Genomic DNA, 15,122 nt, shown 5'->3' with positions numbered 1-15,122 from the left:
CCCTGCTGATCAGTTTGCGGAATGAGATGCTGTGCTTCCCTGCCGCACTGGGATGCCCCAGGACTTCTCTTCAGACAAAATACCTTATGACGCGCTGGTGACGCATCTATTTATAGCCCAGCCCCAGGTGCATCCAATGATTACACTGGCACAGGCTATAAATTCCGGTCAATGTTCATTGACGTGTTACAGACATATTCACAGCTGGTCACACACATGAAGTTGTTCCCAATACGCTTCCAGCGCAGCATCTCATCCGCTTTTATCAGGGAACAAGGGTTACATTTAAGTAACCCGAGAAGTTTTACCCTCTCACGGTTAGTTTGTTTTCTACCATGTTAGCTTTGTCTGGGTTTTTGAGTTATTTTTTGATGCTCAGCTTTTATGTTTGGTCTTTTCTTTAAAAATAAAGTAAAAATAAAATTAGGTTCTCTGCATACAAAATCTGACAAAAATTTGTAAAAATAAAATTCTGATAACATTTTACAATTACAAAAATGGCATCTTTCTAATGAAACAACAATATAAAGTATCTTGCATGTGAAATGAAGTATTCAAGGTTTTAGGAAGGTATAACTATACGCAGTGGCATGCAGTGTGTTAAGCAGGTACCCCTTCAATCCTTCCAACCCCTTCATCTGAGAACTGAGAAGGGGGGGGGGGGTGTTTAAATGAACACATCTGATTGGTCAGGTTTTCTGTCACACAGCTAATACAAATGAATGAGAGAACCCATTGAGCCATAACTCAACCACAGACCGCTTACACTCTGTTAGGAAAAATAATGCAAATATATTTTTAGGATGTCTACCTTACATTTAAGTTGTTTTTAAATATGTATGTTTCTCTATTTCAGTGAAATTATTTATTGAATGCATGTACATTGTTAAAGAAAATGGGGAAAGAATGTATCGTAATTTAAATAACATTTCTGTCTCAATTCATGCCACCCCTTCTCTGAAGGGTTTGAAGGGGCTTACTGAATGCCACTGACTATAAGTGCTATTTTAGTGCATTCGCTGACCACACAGTCCATTCAAGACCACTTGGGGGCCGGGCTTAGGTTTTAATATGGGTGTAAACAGGGTCTTACAGCTCAACATACTTTAGTTTTTCCAGTGTGCATTTTGGATCGTTGAGTCGTTCAGAGAGCAGCTTGACTCCTGAATTTCCTGGTTGATTGTAGTTTAGATCCAGCTCTCTCAGTTGTGATGGGTTTGAACTCAGCGCTGAAGCCACAGAACAACAGCCTTCCTCTGTCACCATACAGCCAGATAATCTGCAAACACACACAACAGTCAGACAATCTACAAACACACACATCAACATAAAATAATCTACAAACACACATCAACAGTCAGATAATCTACAAACACACACATCAACATAAAAGAATCTACAAACACACATCAACAATCAGATAATCTACAAACGCACACATCAAAATAAAATAATCTACAAACACACATCAACAATCAGATAATCTACAAACGCACATCAACAGTCAGATAATCTACCAAAAAAATGCATAACGATGAAATCTACACTGATGAGCCAAAACATTATTGTAGGTAAGTGAACAATAAATTATTGTAGTCAATGTGTTAGATGTAGGAGAAGAGAACTGTGCAGCTTTGACCAGGGCCAAATTGTTATGGCCACACAACCATGTTATAGGTCAGAGCATCTCTGAAACGGCAAGGCTTGTGGGCTGCTCCTGATCAACAGTGGTAAGTACCTACTAACAGTTGTCTGAGGAGGGACAAACAAAAAAACTGGCAACAGGGTGTTGCGTGCCCAAGGCTCATCAATGCGTGAGGGAAACGAAGGTTATCAAGTCTGAACTGAACTGACAGAAGTTCTACTGTGGCACAAGTCACAGAAAATGTTAATGATGTTACGGGAGGAATGTGTCACAACACACGGTGCATCGCATCCTGCTATGTTTGGGGCTGCATAGATGCAGACCAGTCAGAGTGCCCATAATGACCCCTGTCCACCGTCAGAAGTGCCAAAAATGGTCATGCATGTCAGGACCTGGTCTCGAACCCGGGTCTCCGGTGTGGGAAACAGTCACTTAGCCAACTGAGCCACTAGTGGTCAGCAGAACCCAGAAGATGAGGCAGACACAGCAGTACTGGAGATGTTGTTTTAATAATGTAAAAAGTAAAGATCTTCAGGCAAAAAATATAAATCCACAATGTCAAAAAGTCATTCCAGGAAAAAAGGTAATACACCAAGTCAAGAGGAAAATCCACAAGGTAAGAAGGTACAGCAGAAAAAAGGCCTCAAAAGATAATCCAAAAATAAATGAGTATCAAAACAGAGTACCACAAGAGAATCCAACTGGAGCCACAAACGTTCACAGCTTCACTGAGGCTGGGTGCTAACATTCAAACACAGAGCAAAGAACTAAGGAAAACTAAGGGTTTAAATACAAACAAGGGAAACGAGGCACAGGTGCAAAAATAACTGGATTAGACAAAAGGCATGATGGGGGCCTCTAGAGGCCAAAACCAGAAAAACCCTGGCCGAATGCTGACAGAATCCCCCCTCTAGGAACGGCTCCTGACGTTCCTACCAGCTTTCTCGGGGTGGAGGGCCCTGAACTGTCGAATGAGGTCAGGGTCCAGTATGTCCTTGGCAGGAACCCAGGAGCGCTCCTCGGGACCGTAGCCTTCCCAGTCCACCAGATACTGCCAGGACTGCTGCACCTGGCGAGAGTCTAGTATCCGGTGGACGGTATAAGCCGGCTGGCCTCCGATGACACAGGGCGGAGGGGGAGGTCTGCCTGCCGGGACAAGGGGAGAAAAAACAACAGGTTTTAATAAGGAGATGTGAAACGTGGGATTAATCTTAAGGGATCTGGGTAAGTGTAGGCGATATGTAACGGGGTTAACTCTCCTGGCAACTTTAAAGGGACCAATGTACTTCTGGGACAGCTTGCGAGACTCCACCCATAGAGGTAAGTTTTTTGTGGAGAGCCAGACTCTCTGGCCGGGGGACAGGGTGGGGAAGGGACGGCGACGTCTGTTGGCTTGAAGTTGGTACCGTTGTGAGGAACGTAGAAGATTGCGACGGGCCTTCCTCCACGTAAGCCGACAGCGTCTGATTAACTTCAGGGCTGAAGGCACTCCGACTTCTGCCTCCTGGTCAGGGAACAATGGGGGGGCATAGCCAAACTGACTCTCGTGCGGGGACATACCAGTAGAGGAGGAGCGCAAGGTGTTGTGCGCGTACTCGACCCAAACGATGAAGGACGACCATGTGGACGGGTTGTTGGAGACCATGCATCTGAGGGCTGTTTCCAGCTCTTGATTCATCCTCTCGGTTTGGCCGTTGGACTCTGGGTGGTACCCTGAAGAAAGACTGGCAGTGGCCCCTATGAGCTGGCAGAAGGCCTTCCAAAACCTTGAGGCGAACTGGGGACCTCTGTCGGAAACCATATCCTGAGGGAAGCCGAAGACTCGGAACACGTGATTAATTACAAGCTCAGCTGTTCCCTTAGCAGAAGGTAACTTAGTTAAAGGGACGAACCTGGCTGCCTTAGAAAACCTGTCGATGATGACTAGGATAGTAGTATTGCCATGGGACGGAGGAAGGCCTGTGATAAAGTCCAACGAGATATGGGACCAGGGTCGGTGGGGAATAGATAAAGGGTGAAGGCCTTGACGAAGGTGCCAATGGCAGGGCGGCTGTGGCTCTGTTGGTAGAGCGGGTCGGCCACTAATCGCAGGGTTGGTGGTTCAAATCCTGGCCCACACGACTCCACATGCCGAATTGTCCTTGGGCAAGACACTGACCCCCAAGTTAACCCCAATGGCAGGCTAGCACCTTACATAGCAGCTCTGCCGCCATTGGTGTATGAATGGGTGTATGAATGTGTGTGTGAATGGGTGAACGAGTCAACAGTGTAAAGCGCTTTGAATACCGAAAAGGTTAAAAAGGCGCTATATAAGTGCAGACCATTTACCAATGTCTTCTTTAATGGTGGGCCACCAGAACTTTCGCTGAATGAACTCCAAGGTGCAGCCTACACCCGGGTGACAGGTGAGGCGAGAGGAGTGTCCCCACAGAAGGACCTGGGACCTCACTGCCTTGGGGACAAACAACCGATTGGCAGGACCTCCTTTAGGACCCGGTTCTGTAGCTTGAGCTCGTCTCACGGTGTCCTCAACTTGCCACGAGATCGGGGCTACGATCTTAGCGGTAGGAAGGACAGGCATGTCAGCATCTTCTCGAACAGCAGGAGCGTAGACTCGGGACAAGGCGTCCGGTTTCAGATTCTTCAACCCGGGCTGATAGGTGAGGATAAACTGAAATCGATTGAAAAAGAGAGACCATCGAGCTTGTCTGGAGTTCAACCGCTTAGCCTGCTGGATATACTCCAGATTTTTGTGGTCCGTAAGCACTTGAAACGTTTGAGAAGCCCCCTTGAGCCAGTGTCTCCATTCCTCCAATGCCATCTTAACCGCTAGGAGTTCACGATCCCCCACATCGTAGTTCCTCTCGGCCGGTGTAAGCCGGTGTGAGAAGAAAGCGCAAGGGTGGAGCTTCTTGTCTTCACCACTCTGAGACAGGACAGCTCCAACACCAACCTCTGAGGCATCAACCTCCACCACAAAAGGTTTACCCGCTATAGGTAGTGTCAGGATGGGAGCAGAGAGGATGCGCTGCTTGAGTCCTTGGAAGGCCGTCTCAGCTTCTTTTCCCCACAGAAACCTTGCGTTGCCACCCTTGGTTAAAGCTGAGAGAGGAGCTGCCACTGAGCTGAAGTTCTTGATGAACTTGCGATAAAAGTTTGTGAAGCCCAGAAAACGTTGGACTTCCTTAACTGACTTTGGGGTGGGCCAATCCGCTACCGCCTCTACCTTCCTGGAGTCCATTTGGATTTGACCGGGTTCCACTACAAATCCCAGGAATTGTACTCGGGAGGAATGGAATTCGCATTTCTCTGGCTTAACGTACAAATGGCTGTCTAGGAGGCGTTTGAGTACTTGTCTGACATGTTTAGTGTGTTCTTGAAGGGAGTTTGAAAAGATGAGGATATCGTCCAAGTAAACAAACACGAAGATGTTAAGCATATCCCTAAGTACATTGTTTATGAGTGCTTGGAACACAGCCGGGGCATTGGTCAGGCCGAAGGGCATCACCAAGTATTCGTAGTGACCAGTAGGTGTGTTGAAAGCGGTCTTCCACTCGTCACCGTGTCTGATCCGCACAAGATGGTATGCGTTCCGCAGGTCAAGCTTAGTGAAGACGGCTGCTTCCTGGAGAAGCTCAAACGCTGTGGCCATAAGGGGTAGGGGGAAGCGGTTGCGGACGGTTATAGCATTGAGTCCCCGGTAGTCGATGCAAGGACGTAATCCACCGCCTTTTTTGGCCACAAAGAAAAAACCTGCTACCGCGGGCGACGTGGATGGACGAATGAGGCCTGCTGCCAATGCGTCCTTGATGTAGGTATCCATAGCAGCTCGTTCGGGAGGAGATAGGGAAAAAATCCGACCTCTGGGGGGGCAGGAGCCCGGAAACAGGTCGATGGGGCAATCGTACGGTCTATGGGGTGGTAGCGTGGTGGCCCTCTGTTTGCTAAATACCGGCTTGAGGTCATGGTAACACTCGGGAACTCGGGACAAGTCGATGGATTCTAGAGACTCAGAAGGAGAACTTGGGGAACTCTGGAAGATGCAAGTGGCTTGGCACGTAGGACCCCACTGCTTGACAGTGCCCACGGACCAGTCGATGTAAGGGTTATGGCTGTGCAGCCAGGGGTAGCCTAGGACGAGAGGGAACTCTGAGCAGGGGATCAAATGAAAGTTTATCACTTCCTGGTGTTGGAAACTGAAAATCGCAAGGGAGCAGTGATGCGAGTGACAAGTCCAGATCCCAGAGGGCTTCCATCCAACGTAGTAACCCTCATGGGGTCTGTGAGAGGTTCAGAGGGGACGCCATTCTCCTTTGCCCAGATTCCGTCCATGAAGTTTCCTGCGGCTCCAGAGTCTACCAAGGCTTGAAGGGGCAGCTCGTGGTTGTCCCAGGAAAGGATGACTGGGATGAGCAGACGGGAGTTGGACGGATGGGAGGAGGTTATGTTTCCCGTTACAGTCCCCCCAGGCCTGCACGGGACAGTGCGTTTCCCTGGAGCCCGGGACACACGGAGCGGAAATGGCCCGGTTTGCCGCAATATAGACAGCATCGCTCCCTCATCCGGCGGTCTCTTTCAGCCTGGGAGATGCGTCCAATCTGCATGGATTCCGGTGGAGCCAGCGGGGATAAAGGTGGGGACTCGGAGCTGGGGCCGATAGCAGCTAGAGCGAGAGGTCTTCGGTTGAGTTCTCTTTCTCTCAGGCACTGGTCTATACGTGAGGCCAACTTGATCAGGGACTCGAGATCGTCCGGTGGTTCCCGAGTGGCCAGTTCGTCTTGGATGGCGTCGGAGAGACCCTTCAGAAAGCACACTGTGAGCACCTCGTCATTCCAGCCACTCACTGCTGCTACTGTGCGGAACTGGATGGCATAGTCCGTCACACTGCGCTGATCTTGGCGGAGAGTCAGGAGCTGTTTGGCTGAGTCAGGACCGCTGGTAGGACCTTGGAATACTCGCTTGAATTCCTCAGTAAAGGCAGAGTAGCTGGCACAGCAGGGACTTTGGGCATCCCACACAGCAGTGGCCCAGGCCAGGGCCTTTTCTGACAGCAGGGTGATGATGTATGCGATCTTGGACCGGTCGGTGGGAAATGATGAGGGTTGCAGCTCGAAGGAGAGAGAGCATTGGGTAAGGAACCCCTTACAAGCACCCGGATCACCTGAAAACCGTTGGGGAGGCGGAAGACGAGGTTCAGCCAGGGGGTTAACTGCTACGGGCACTTGAATATTAGGTACTGGGGCGGGAGCAGTTGCCGGGGGAAGTCAATCAGATATCTGCTTTATGGAAGTCAGCATCTCCGATAGGAGTTGAGAATGTCTAACCATCAAAGCCTCTTGCTGAGCCAGAGCGGCCTCATGACGTTGGACAGACCCCTCGTGTCGGGACAGCATGGCAAAAAGCTCCTGGGGATTGACTGCCTCTGGGTTCATCTTGGCTCTGTGTTTCCTGGTCTCGAACCCGGGACTCCAGTGTGGGAAACAGTCACTTAGCCAACTGAGCCACTAGTGGTCAGCAGAACCCAGAAGATGAGGCAGACACAGCAGTACTGGAGATGTTGTTTTAATAATGTAAAAACTAAAGATCTTCAGGCAAAAAATATAAATCCACAATGTCAAAAAGTCATTCCAGGAAAAAAGGTAATACACCAAGTCAAGAGGAAAATCCACAAGGTAAGAAGGTACAGCAGAAAAAAGGCCTCAAAAGATAATCCAAAAATAAATGAGTATCAAAACAGAGTACCACAAGAGAATCCAACTGGAGCCACAAACGTTCACAGCTTCACTGAGGCTGGGTGCTAACATTCAAACACAGAGCAAAGAACTAAGGAAAACTAAGGGTTTAAATACAAACAAGGGAAACGAGGCACAGGTGCAAATAATAACTGGATTAGACAAAAGGCATGATGGGGGCCTCTAGAGGCCAAAACCACAAAAACCCTGGCCGAATGCTGATAATGCAAGCATCGGAACTGGACCTTGGAGCAGTGGAAGAAGGTTTCCTGAGCTTCATTTTCTTTTATGTCACGTGGACGGCTATGTACGTGTGCACCCTTTACCTGGGGAAGTAATGGCACCAGGATATACTGTGGAAAGATGACAAGCTGGTGGAGGGAGTGTGATGCTCTGGGCAATGTTCTGCTAGGATACTCTGGGTCTGGACATTCATGTGGATGTCAATGTTTCATCTATCTAAACATTGTTGCAGACTAGGTACACCCCTTCAATACAATTCCTTCTTGGCAGTGGCCTCATTTAGCAGGATAATGCGCCCTGCCACACTGCACACATTGCTCAGGAATGGTTTGGGGAAAATGACAAAGAGTTTAAGGTCTTGCCCTGGCCTCCAAATTCCCCAGATCTCAATCCAATTGAACATCTGTGGAATGTGCTGGACCAACAAGTCTGATCCATGATGGCTTTACCCCGCAACTTACAGGACTTGAAGGATCTTCTGCTAATGTCTTGGTTTTTTGGTGCCAGATGCCACAGGGGACCATCAGGGGACCAACTGGATATTAGGCAGGTGGTCATAATGTTTTGGGTCATCAGTGTATGATCGAGCCAGGAGTTAATTATATATAAGCCCTCGACACTGAAATTTTGTTGTCTCTTGTCATTCTCTGGGGAAGATGAATAAGTTTGTCCATATGGTTTATTTTTTATTTTTTATTCATATTGATATGATGACATAGCTACGAATTCAAGCCCCCCTCCCCCCCCCCCCCCTTTTAAATCATTACTTTATTTTCTAATACTATTTTACAGTCTATTAATGCTCAGGATCAATATCTGTAAAATCCATTTTATTCAGTGAGTTTGTTTCTTTTTTGTTATTTGCACCTAACATAATGCCAAAGTAAATACCACACAGTTAAAAGAGCTGATTTTAAATCAGTGCCCTGGCTTGGTTATTAATTAAAGTGTTAGCAAATTGGCTCTAACATGGCTCTAACACCATTGTCAAGTTCGCAGACAACACTATGGTGATTGGTCTCATCAGTAACAACGATGAGATGGCCTACAGGGAGGAGGTCCAGCACCTATCATCGTGGTGCACTGACAACAACTTGGCTCTCAACATTAAGAAGACCAAAGAGCTCATTGTGGTTTTCAGGAAGTCTAAACGCACACACACACATTTCTATCAACGGGACTGAGGTGGAGCGTGTAACCAGCTTCAAGTTTCTGGGTGTCCACATCTCTGAGGACCTCTCTTGCACCCTCAACACCTCTACCCTGATCAAGAAGGCTCACCAGCGTCTCTTCTTTCTGAGGAGACTCAAGAAGGTCCACCAGAAAGAATGTGGGAACAGCCCACAACTGATGATGAAAAAAGCTTCTCAGTTGATTGTCCAATTACTTTTCAGCCCCTGAAAAGGGTGGTATGTGCATCAAACATACAGATGATAGTCTGTACTTCAGTCAAGTCTTGATTGCTTATTTTCAAATTGACTGGGGTGACATGCAGAGCCAAAATTATGAAAATTGTGTCACTGTCCAATTACTTATAGACCTAAATTTATAATATTTTTGAAATAACTAGTTAACTGAAAACTGTCAATAACAAATCACAACTTTACAGAATTATTCTGTATATAAAGCTGTTATTACATGCTTTTTCAGGTAAAGTCACATAGATCTACGTACTCAGTAGCACATAAATATGATTGTAATGAAAATTGGAAAATGAAATGTTTATTTGTCTTTTTTTAATCTGTCAAAATGATGCAATGTTTTACATTATGGTAAATTATGCAAAATATCTCAGAACCCAGTATTCACATAGGCTTGCCAGCTTCGTTTTAATATTTTCACATACATTGTATATGCATATTCATTTGTTGAGATCCCTTAACAGATTGCAATGGATCACTCAAGAGCTTTTTAACAATACAACATAAAGGTTTCTTTTTGTTCTTTATTTTACTCTAACTGTTTTTCAAGCATTGGGGTTAGGATGCAGTGTGACATGCTTCACATTTTAGGCACATATTGTACAGCATAAATACTGCCATGTGATCCCTTATGTCTATAGGGTCAAATATCAATTATCATATGTTTTACAAATTTAATGACAATAGATGTCAATGCAGCAGGACGAAAAACGTCTCGGGTTACATGTGTAACCCTTGTTCCCTGAAAAAAGCGGAACGAGATGCTGCGCTTTGCTAAGCGCTTTTGGGAACAATCCTGCATTGTGACCAGCTGTGAATATGTGTGTAACACGTCAGTGAACGCTGACTGGAATTTATAGCCTCGGCTGGTGAGATCATTAGATGCACCTGTGGCCAGGCTATAAATAGACGCGTCACCAGCGTGTCATCAGATATCTTTTTCTGAAGAGCAGTTTTGGGACGTCCCAGTGCGGCAAAGATGCGCAGCATCTCGTTCCACTTTTTTCAGGGAACAAGGGTTACACATGTAACCCGAGACGTTCCCTTTACAAAAAGCTTCACTATGATGCTGCGCTTTGCTAAGTGCTTTTGGGAACGCAATACCCACGTCGCTGCACTGGGGCTGTCAGGACCCCTATGGTTGTGAAGTGTGCTCACAAGAACGCGAGAGGTCTCAGACATGAGCTTGAGATTTCGACTCAAGGACGTATGAGCCCGGAGTCGCATAAACATCTAAACCATAAAGTTCGATGAACGTATGCGAAGAGGACCAGCCTGCCGCATCACGAACTTGTTCAGGCATGAGCCTGCTATAAAAACTGATGAATGTGCACGGAGAGGACCAGCCTGCCGCGTCACAAACTTGTTCAGGCATGAGCTTGAGATGTCGACTCAAGGACGTAAGAGCCCGGAGTAGCATGAACATCCAAACTATAAAATCTGATGAATGTGTGTGGAGAGGACCAGCCTGCCACATCACAAACCTGCTGCAGAGGGACCCCTCTAGCCTAGTTACTGTGACAACCGAGCTGATGACCCTCCCATCCCCTTGAGCTGGACGACCATTTAAGATCACTACCCAGCCCGTCATGGAGGCGTCTGTTGTTAGCAGCCTGCGTTGACGAGACGCACTTAGAGAGGGACCCAAGGAAAGAAACCGGGGTCTGTACCACATAGCAAGGGAACGAAGCACGCGGCGCGTAACCCTTATTAGCCCTAGGGGACTGGCCCTTGGACGAAATCCCCTGGCTTTTAGCCACAGCTGAAACGGTCTCATATGGAGCAGGCCCAAAGGGATCACCGTGGACGCAGACACCATGAGACCTAGTATTTGTTGATACTGGTGAACAGTGCAACCTTGACCTAGCCTGAGTTTGCTCAGGGTGTTCTGAATGGACGTGATACGAGCGGGAGACAACTGTGACCGCATCGTGATCAAATTCCATATAACCCCAGATAGGTGATTCTCCGGGTGGGAGAGAGAACGCTCTTTGACGTTGAGTCTCAAGACCCGGAGAAACCAGATGAGCTAAGACAATATCCCTGTGCTGAACTGCCAGTTCTTGGAGCTGCGCTAAGATCAGCCAGTCATCTATGTAATTCAGAATGCGGATGCCCCGGAGTCGCGAACGAGCCAGTGCTGCATCCATGCATTTCGTGAATGTGCGGGGTGATAGGGCTAGGCCGAATGGAAGAACCCGATACTGGAAGGCTTCGCGCCCGAAAGCAAACCTCAGGAACTTCCTGTGCTATGGCAGAATTCCAATATGGAAATATGCGTCCATGAGATCGATCGTGATCAGCCAATCGTAATGTTGGATCCAAGACACGACCGTCTTGACAGTTAGCATCTTGAACTTGAACACCCTGACCGAGCTGTTCAAGACTCAAAGATCTCAAATTGGATTCAATACCCCCTTCTTGGGGACCAGGAAGTACCTGCTGTAATAGCCTGACTGTTTCTCTGGAAGGGGGAACACGTTCATGGCCCCTTTGACCAAGAGATTTTGCAGCTTTTCCACAGTAGACGTGTCTGCTCCGGTTTCACGGTAGTGGGAACCACGCCGTTGAAACGTGGAGGGCGGCAAGCGAATTTAATTCTGTAGCCTCATTCTACTGTGTTCAGAACCCACATAGAAATGCTATAAAAAATTCCACACTGCCAGGTTCTCTGAGATGGGTATCAAATTCGACACTTCCTGTTGAGGGGATGTCGAGTGTTCAGCATCCTGGATAAATGCAGGAAGCAACGGTCTTTGTTGGAAGCCTCTGTCACCCGAAACACCAAAGGCGGCGGGAATGAAGAGGTTTCGTGAGGGTATCGGGAGGGCCGAAGTGGATGGTACACGCGCCCCGTCCCAAGAGGAACCACCCCCACAAAGCTGGGTACAAGACCGTCAGGGTTTCTTTCTTTTAGAAATCACGACCCTGAGGTCCTGCTTCGGGGCTGCTGATGAGCCTGTCCACAGTATTTACGAGGGGGAGCACGACTCGCCACACTCTGCCTAGCAGAGTCAAGGCGGGACTGGGTGGCCGACGGCCCCGCCCCCCTGAGTGCGGCGAGGAAAAAACTGCCCGAAGGCTTCCTCGTGGCTTTTCGCCTCCTGAAATCTGGAGATAACCTTATTCATGGCGTCTCTGAAGAGACTGGAAGGTGAAACCGGGCATCGAGTGGGAAAACTCTGTCCTTATCCTTGATGCCTGAAAGGTTAAGCTATAAATGCCTCCCCGTGCTGACTAAAGCGGACATAGACTGACCAATGGCACGGGCTGTCTGCTTGGTCGCACAGAGAGATAAATAGTTCAGAAAAGCCGCTTGATAAGCCCTCCCCACTAGCATGGAGGTAGTCCTGCATGGCTTAGTGGGGAGAGCGGGTTTCTTGAGTGATGATGCCAAACCCGGAGAGAGATAGTCCGCAAGCATCTCTTCGACTGGCGGCATCATTGAATACCCCCGTGTCTCAGCACTCACGATATTCGAGTATAAAGACATCGAGGGTACGTGAACACGGAAGTATATGGGTTCCTCCATGAGTGAGAAAGCTCGTCATGGAGGTCATCAAAGAAAGGAAGGGACTAATATAGCGTTCTCAGCTGGATCTGAGGAGAGCGAGCGATCGGGACGCAGCCGTCTCTGGCTCCTCAGCCAGATATATGCAAGAGCCCCACGATGAAAGAGTGGGCGCTGACTCCCGGAAGTAAGCGAGGCGAGCGCGAAGCATTTCGCCCGAAAGTAGGTCGCAATGCGTGCACTTGCCCTGCCCCAACGTGAGAGCAGCATGCTCTTCCCCCAAACAAACAAAACAACATTGATGCGTGTCCCTGACAGTCATAGAACGTTGACAGGTTAACACGCATCATTTGCTTTGCTTCTCCGACATTTGTCCACCTTTTTCTTTTCTATTTTATATATATATATATATATATATATATATATAGAAAGAGGGAAAGGAGAAAAGGTTCACTGCGCACTGCCCAACAAATTCTAAATCCTAACAGAGGAAAGAAAGTTTCTGACAGGCTTGTGAGACACACAGCACAGTTTGCTCTGAAGAAAACGGATCTGACGACACGCTGGTGACGCGTCTATTTATAGCCTGGCCACAGGTGCATCTAATGATCTCACCAGTCGAGGCTATAAATTCTGGTCAATGTTCATTGACGTGTTACACACATATTCACAGCTGGTCACAATGCAGGATTGTTCCCAAAAGCGCTTAGCACAGTGCAGCATCATAGTGAAGCTTTTCGTAAAGGAAATATTATAGCTCTTCAGACAGGTTTTCTTGGGAACTGGTACAATAATGGATTTCTTCTATGCAGTCTCGGCATGGTCTTCAGGTCTTACATCAACCTCAGGTCAGGCTATTATTAAACTGTTTTAGATGGTTTCCACCTCATCATGTAAGCAAAGGTAATACAATGAGCGATGAGAGAGAGAGAGAGAGAGAGAGAGATGCGCCTTTTCAGAACAAGGTTTCAAATGTCCATTTGACATGTGAGAGTGATCTGCTCTGCGTAAGAGAAAATGAAAATGATAATGATAGTGCTAAATTAATCTACTATGTAATGCTGAATATAATGTATAATATACAACTGTTAGTTCCCGTCCTCGATTCTGATTGGATGAGAGACGTTCCATGAGTATGGACGTTCCGTGATGGTCTCACGCCATAAGCGCTCGGACACTTCATTGTGTGAATCACTTCGCTTGTGTTCGTGCTGTTCTAAACTAAAGTGTAAGAGCAGTGCAGATGTGTTAAAAGCTATCTCTCTTTACATTTATATTGTGACATTACATATTTTAGCCAGCAAGTGGTGGTAAAAGACCATTTTGTGTGTAACATGAGCCAGTTGCTAACGTGAATTTAGGCAGCGACAGTCAGTGTTTGCATTCAACAGCACTCTGTGATCACTCATATTACTAATACACTACTAAATTTAGGAAATAGCTTTAAATGGCTTTAAACTAACAACTTGGGCCAGCTGTGTGCCAGTGTGTCTGCCTCGAGGGGAGCCTCTGTTTGGGCATACCAGAGCGGGCAGTGGGAGGTCTCCTGGGAGGCGAACAGGTCTACCTGAGCCTTGCCGAACCATTCCCAAATCAGCTGGACCAACTGGGGGTGAAGCCTCCACTCTCCACTGGGCAAGCGTTGTCATGATAGCATGTCTGCCACAACACTGAGGTTGCAGGCGATGTGAGTGGCGCACAGCGACTTGAGTTGCTGCTGGCTCCAAAGGAGGAGACGACGGGCGAGTTGTGACATGTAGCGGGAGCGTACGCCGCCTTGGCGATTTATGTACACTACCACGGTGGTGCTGTCTGATCTGATCAAGACGTGTTTGCCCTGAACCAGCGGGGTCAACAACTCTAGGCAGTTGATGTGCATGCGCAGCTGGGCCCCTTTCCAAAGGCCCGCGGCTGTATGCCCGTTGTACACGGTGCCCCAACCCAATTTCGAGGTGTCGATCGTGACCAGGACGCATCAGGACACATGCTGCAAGGGGACTCCTGCCCTCAGAAAGAAGAGGTCTGTCCAGGGTTTGAATGTTTGGTGGCAGGCGGGGGTGTGCGCGGTGCCATGATCGTCTCGGGACTCCAGTCTGGAGCCAGTGCTGAAGTGGTCTCATATGCATCAACCCCAGCGGCGCGACCGCTGCGGAGGGCGCCATATGCCCCAGGAGCCTCTGGAAAAGTTTTAAAGGGACCATGGCGCCTGGCCTGAAGGCTGAAGGGGAGGACAATGTACTGATACGCCTGGCCGTCGAACGAGAACCGTGGGAAGGGTCAATGTCGAGGCAATATTGAGACGTGGAAGTACGCGTCCTTCAGGTCTACCGCTGCGAACCAATCTAGATGCCGGACACAAGTTATGATGTGTTTCTGCGTGAGCATTTTGAACGGGAGTTTGTGTAAAGCCCAGTTGAAAACTCGCAAGTCCAAGATCGGTCGTAAGCCACCGCCTTTCTTGGGTATGATGAAGTAAGCGCTGTAGAAACCCTTCTTCATCTCGGTTGGAGGAAAAGGCTCAATCACGTCTTTGAGTAAGAGGGTCATGATTTCCACGTGCAGGGATTTGG

General features: G+C 47.9%; 1 protein-coding gene across 1 annotated transcript in view; it reads right to left on the bottom strand.

Annotated features, from left to right (window-relative positions):
• Nucleotides 1-15,122, bottom strand: part of LOC127635501 (ribonuclease inhibitor-like) — a 130,686-nt gene that overhangs the window by 105,381 nt on the left and 10,183 nt on the right. Inside the window, exon 5 of the mRNA XM_052115590.1 lies at nucleotides 1,106-1,279. Within this exon, the coding sequence (XP_051971550.1) occupies nucleotides 1,106-1,279 (174 nt within the window). The remainder of the gene's footprint in view (nucleotides 1-1,105; nucleotides 1,280-15,122) is intronic.

The sequence above is a fragment of the Xyrauchen texanus genome, chromosome 43 (assembly GCF_025860055.1).
Source record: "Xyrauchen texanus isolate HMW12.3.18 chromosome 43, RBS_HiC_50CHRs, whole genome shotgun sequence".
Lineage (NCBI taxonomy): Eukaryota > Metazoa > Chordata > Actinopteri > Cypriniformes > Catostomidae > Xyrauchen > Xyrauchen texanus.
Note: the sequence above shows the minus strand (reverse complement) of the source record. Positions and strands in the feature narration are given on the sequence as shown.